Source organism: Engystomops pustulosus, chromosome 4 (genome assembly GCF_040894005.1).
Source record: "Engystomops pustulosus chromosome 4, aEngPut4.maternal, whole genome shotgun sequence".
Taxonomy (NCBI): domain Eukaryota; kingdom Metazoa; phylum Chordata; class Amphibia; order Anura; family Leptodactylidae; genus Engystomops; species Engystomops pustulosus.
The window spans coordinates 76401709-76407708 of record NC_092414.1 but is presented as its reverse complement, the minus strand read 5'-3'; the positions used below and the strand labels follow the sequence as shown (position 1 = coordinate 76407708).

At 42.5% G+C, this 6000-nt stretch overlaps 1 protein-coding gene and 1 long non-coding RNA gene across 12 annotated transcripts in view; one reads left to right on the top strand and one right to left on the bottom strand.

Moving 5' to 3' along the window:
* Positions 1 to 211: 211 nt before the first annotated feature.
* Positions 212 to 4360, bottom strand: LOC140126667 (deoxyguanosine kinase, mitochondrial-like). 10 transcript variants are annotated; one of them, XM_072146375.1, is made up of 3 exons: positions 4103 to 4251; positions 2466 to 2596; positions 212 to 1212 (listed from the first exon to the last, which is right to left on the bottom strand). In XM_072146375.1, the coding sequence occupies exons 2-3, from the start codon at positions 2511 to 2513 to the stop codon at positions 331 to 333; spliced, it is 930 nt and encodes a 309-aa protein (XP_072002476.1). In that variant the 5' UTR covers positions 2514 to 2596; positions 4103 to 4251; the 3' UTR covers positions 212 to 330. The 10 variants fall into 10 exon arrangements, with proteins under 10 accessions (XP_072002476.1, XP_072002477.1, XP_072002482.1 ...); XM_072146376.1 differs by lacking the exon at positions 4103 to 4251 and adding an exon at positions 2780 to 2922; XM_072146381.1 differs by lacking the exons at positions 2466 to 2596; positions 4103 to 4251 and adding an exon at positions 4259 to 4360.
* The window catches only part of LOC140126669 (uncharacterized), a 50051-nt gene continuing 48380 nt past the window's right edge, over positions 4330 to 6000 (top strand). The window contains exon 1 of one of the 2 annotated variants that reach the window (XR_011854873.1): positions 4330 to 4484. This is a non-coding gene — a long non-coding RNA (uncharacterized lncRNA). The remainder of the gene's footprint in view (positions 4485 to 6000) is intronic. The other variant, XR_011854874.1, reaches the window with a different exon arrangement.

Here is a 6000-nt window from a genome sequence, read left to right as displayed (position 1 = left end):
AGTAGAAGCAGTGATAAATCCCTCCTATACAGGCAGTTACGTAGGTTTGTACTTAAGTTGAATTTGTATGCAAGTTGGAACTGTATATTTTACAATTGTAGTTCCAGCCAAAATTCTTTTTTTGCCCTGGTGACAATTGGAGTTTCAAAATTTTAGAAAGTATATGTTAGCTAAGCAAATAACATTTAAATATAAAACAAAAATAATAATGTCATGTAAAATAATAATTTAATAGAGAATACATGTAAATGAAGGAAACTTATAACAATAGTATCAATGTGTTCCCAAATTGTCCATATATATCTAACACACATGTCATGTGGATAACTATTAACCTTTTAAACTGGCAACAAACTCCTTCACTTTATGACACAGATGTTCACGAACTGATGCGTCGTCTTCAAATTCCTCATCCACCTCTAAGACAAGGATTGGGATGTCCCTAATATGCTGGAAACTAATGTCCGCTGCCTTCTCCATTAACCAGCCTTCATGCTGATCATGTAACTTTTTCAGGTAGCTTACAGTGACTGTCTTTTCCTCCTTCCGCGCCCTCTTCTGAAGCCTCTCAAAGCACTTTTCTGGGGACGCTCGCAGATAGATAATGCCATCCAGGGCAGCTCTCTTGCCAAACTCTTCTATTAAAAAGGAGTGCCACTCCTGGTACAGAGTCCACTCTATTTCATTTAAATGGCCAAGCTCAAATAGGGCCTTGGCAAAGACAAATCTGTCGCTGTACAAAGATCTCTCAAATATCTGTACAGGGTCCTGCTGTTTCAGTAAATGCTCCGGTGGGGTCTCAATCTGAACTTTGAAGCGGCTCATACAAGACAGTGTCTGAAAGGTGTACGACCAACGGGTAGGATCATCATACAAGAGCTGCAACAAATTGTCCATCTTCTGCTGGGAAGTGGAATGGACCTGCTGCCACTTCCTGAGAGGCTCCGCCATCAAACTCCATTCTTGCTGCACGCTACATAAGAGTCTCAGGAAAGTAGATTTACCTGCTGCTATATTACCTTCCACAGATAGTTTCTTAATGGTCTTGCCGGGCTTTGTGCTATTGTCTGTTGCCTGTGGATGCAGGGATCTCTGTGACATGCCAGCCATGTGCGCACTTCCTCCTCTACAAGGGGATGTCTCCATTAACCTCCATATGTTATATACCAGCGTTCTTGTGTTTAAAAGTCTTATGGATTTAGGACACAGCATCTGTAGATGAGAAACAGTTCTGGATTATATGATGCAATAGTTAGGCCTCCTGCACACCAACATATTTTTAATCTGGCTGCAAAATACAGATGTATTGGCCGTTTTGGGGACCATGTGCCATGGAACAATATTGCCTCCATGTCTCTGCTGTATGGCCGCAAAGTAGCCATCCATGTGTATTCCATTCCATCCATTTTTGCGGATCCGAAACGTTTTAAAAAATGGGAGGCTGTTACCTAGCAACCCACCACAAATACAGACAACATACAGATGATATGCTGTGTGTCAACCATATTTTTCAAAACCCCGTAGACTTCTATGGGAGAGTAGAGCCACAAACATGGATTAGAACAGAACCTGCTCTGAGTATTTTCTCAAGGGAACTAGGCTAAGGAATCCTCAGCTGTGTGTATGAACCCATAGAAATACATGGACCCATGAAACAGCCGGAAAACCTGAGGAAAAAAAGATTGAAAAATCGATAACATATAAAAAAGGATGCATTAGCAACTTAAAAAAATGTAAAAAATACCTTAATGATGAAACATAGAAAGAAAAAGTGCAAAAAATTATAACTGTGTTATATACAGGAATTGGGGATCTTCTGACTACGGCATCTGCTGTCAGACCCCCCTGAGCACAGTGCAGAAGCAGACTGTGAAGTCATTCTAGGTGAGGAGGATCAGACCCCAAAAATTTCTTCTGAAAAGAAAAAGGTTGACACTATCACTTTGAGGGCGCGTTCACACGTTGCGTTTTGGTCGCGTTTTCATTGCGTTTGAAACGCATATACTACAGCTGATGAGAGGTGATTTGCCTAATTACATTACCGTTTACGTTTGTAAACGCAATGTTAACGCATGTGTTAACGTATTGTTAACGCACGCGTTAACATCGCGTTTACGATGCGTTTTGTAAACGGAAATATTAACAGTGATGTAATTAGGCAAATCACCTCTCCTCAGCTGTTGTATATGCGTTTCAAACGCAATGAAAACGCAGGTCAAAACGCAACGTGTGAACGCGCCCTTAAATGTCGACAACTATCGGGAGAAGGAGCTGCAGAGGAAAGTTTACCGAGTGGAGGATGGCTGGGTCACCTGGCAGGCGCTCCTGACTAGGAGACATGACTGTGCAGGCTTACACTGCCTAGGGCAAAAGAGGGCATTGTGCTTTGTGCGGAGGTCACTTATCTGTTTGCAAAAACTACAGCAACCAGGCTGCAGGCCTCAGGCTCTGCAGCTAGTGTTTACCGGGATCAGGAGACGGAACTCCATCATTTGGTCCAGGACAAAGCACATCGGGACAACCTCTCAACCACCAGGGATGGCGGATCAGCAACGCCATTACTAACATCCTGTGAGCGCTGGTCCCCAGCTCTGACCTGCAAATGCAGAATGTGACATAGCACAGGTGTCATAGCACTGGTCAAGCAGGAACGCAGGACATGCAGGACACTTCCATAATGCTATGTGACATCAGCACGGCACATAGAGGAGACGGTCACTGTTTGTGGGTTATGTAGTAAAGATGGAGGCATAGAACTGTGAGAGCTGCAGGAAGTTACCTCTCACCAGTCTGCAAGGACCTTCATGATGTCACGGCCATGTGATGAGTCACATGAGCGGGAAGAGTCAGCGTTTCCATGTGTGCTGTGCTAGGTGGTTTGTGAGGTAAAACTGCATCCTGCTGAGAGCTGTGCTTTGCATATCTCCCAATCAGCCCGATCTCATATGTGTACCGCAAAGTAGGAAAGTGTTATTGGTGTCAGAATAGGACAAAATAAAGAAATTTTTTTTTTGGCACAAAAGGTTTTAATTTTTTAATCTCTGTCTAGACTTAAACCAAGATAAGGCATAATTTGGTAAACTAAATATGTTTTTTCATCAATTTTACTGCATTCTAAATGTTTTTCCAGTGTCCCAGTACACGCCAAGGACTATTACATACTGACACTATGCAAAAAACAAACCTGATTTGAGTAGCAGATGATGGGGGCCATAATATCAGGGGCGATGAGGAGGCCACAATATGAAGGAAGGTGAAAGGGCCAGAATATGGGGAACAGATGATGGGGGGCACAATATCAGGGGAGACGAGAGGAGCAGTGTGGTTTCCGGTTTCCGGCCTGGGCAGCACATGAATGTCTGAATGTGGCATAATATGGAGTTGCTCCAGGGAGGTCCTCCCTATAACACCTACAGTCTACACCAAAATCATAAACCTACCTATAGCAACTCCATTCTAGTCAGTTCAACAGTGATCCAGCCAGAATGGAGTTGCTTGTAACACCTACTGTCTGCACTGAGATCATGTACCTCCTTTGAGCACCTCCATTCTATTCAGTTGTGTAGTGATCCAGCTAGAATGGAACCTCCTTCCTAGAAGTATTAGTTCTATTCCATGTATTGCACATTCTTGGAACAATTTATCACAATTCAGTATTTCATATTGTGCATATATTTGCATTTATTTTGGCACAGTGAGCAGATTGCGCCTTTTTACAGTAAATTTGCAAACTGGTCACATGCCCACGATTGCTCCAATATTTTTGGCACAAAAATTGCGCAAATTTGTTGCAATCAGAGACGTGCAACTTTGTGGGTGCAAGAACACTCCGGCTGCAGATTTTTAAAAAAAAATATATCTGAAAAATGACTGCAAACAGATACAGATGAAGAAATATGATAAATGACCCCGTTATATAGAGAACGCTGCTTTAAATAAATGTTTTAATGTTCTGCGGAGCCAACGTGAGCTTCAGCTACATAAAATACGACAGAGGTATTCCCACAAAGGTGAAATTCTTAAAAAGACTCAAAATGGCAAAACAATCTGTAATTAGATGTCTAACAAAAATACAGCATTTTACATAACACATAATTCTAACCTTTCTCTATCAGTCCTGATGCTGTGTGATTTGTCAGTCCTGACTATGGTATGTTTTCCTTCGCTGGTCGGATGCCCAAACATCCCCCTCCCTATTTACCTACAGCTGGGTATACTGCCCACATGCCTGTGCCCGGTGCTATGCTGTAATACATACACCAGGAGCTGATCTGCACAAGGACACATAGTATGGGCGACTCTTCCTGTTCCTGCCTTCTCACAGACACGTGACTGAAGTCACATGATCGTGACATCAATGAAGGTCCTTGAGCTGAATGGATGATTCGTCTTCTGTGGGGTCAGCAGTGGGAGGTCGGGCTGTGGAGGGAACTAGCAAACATTGTGGAGCAGTGTACACGCGGGGTCCCTGCACCCTGTCATAGGTGGGCACCTGTACACGTCGCTGCATAGTGCCTGCTGGGCTGTGGTGTCACTATGCTGGGAGTCCCCTCCACTTCTCTCCCTGTTCCCAGTAAAGAGTGTCTGCAGGGGGAAATACAAGGAATGGAGTATATGTACAGTACATACATGTGTAACATTACAGCCGGAGACGTTTTTTGTGCGTTTTTTCATTGCGTTTTTGTATCCTGTTTAGTATATTGTTTTTTTCAATGGGTTTTTGGATAAAATGTATTAACTTAGCGGTTTACCCCATGCGGTTTTTGTGTCTGCATTTTCAGTGCACGTTTTAAAGCGGTTTATTTTTTTTAAAAAAACGTATGTGGTTGGGGTCTGCGAATTCCAAGAGACACAGCTGCGTGCAATTACCGAACATCAAGCATCAAAAATGCTAGCAAACATTCGAAAAACGCATGTGTATTTTCAATGCCTTCAAAATCCCGACAAAAACGCAGACATAGCCGCACCCCGATCGCATCGGCGTTTCTATGGAAACGCCTGCGATCGGGAACAAGCCGCCGGTGTTTTACCTTAAATTAACGCTGCGATCGGCCCGCGGCCCGTCCCGGTAGGCGCGGCTTTGTTTGCGTTTTCAAACGTAGACAAAGCGGTGCGTGTGGCACTGGCCTAAGGCTGCATTCACACGAATGTGTGATTTCTCCAGTCCTGTATTTCTGTGCGCTATGATTACGAATATACATGGCAATTTTCATTCATTTTTGCACGTATGTCACCATATTTATTACGTATCCATATAAAATACGGTGGGCTGCTAAATGACAGATGATTGACTATTGCAGCACGTATGCAACCTATATTATATGCGTTCCTATAGACTTTTATGGGGTACATGGAACAGAAATACATGAGAAAATAGGACATGCTCCATATATACAGCTCGCTCGGTTACGATATGGTGGGCAAAATGGCCATGTAAATAGATGGCCATATAGCCCATTGAAATGAATGGGGCAGTATGCTACCAGATTATATGGCTGTATATTTGGCCGTTTTCATACATTCTGCAGCCTAATTTCACATTACCACTCCTTACCTCCGTTAAAAAAAGTTAAGTAAAAAAACAGAGGTTTAATGTATCAATTAAAAATTCTGTCAATTTTAATTTTATGTCATCCATTATGGTCAGTTTGGCATGGATCCGTTATACATGTGTTTATTTCAAACCGAGGAAAAGAACTGCTGCCTCCGTAATTTTTCTGTATAAAAGACGCATGAATAACGGATAGCTGCCTAAATGAACCTTAACGGATGGAAATCGATACATTGATGTCAATGGGAATTTTAGTTGATACATTAAACCATCGTTCTTTACTTTTTTAATAGAGTAAAGGAACGGTAGTGAGTTACTCCTGTGAGGGGCACATGTACATGTAGGCCATGTTCACACATCAGAATTTTACATTGGGATAGAAGCAAAAGCAGCAAAAAACTGATTGAAAAAATTTGACAGCTGGTAGATGTCCAGCATTACGTGCCCAT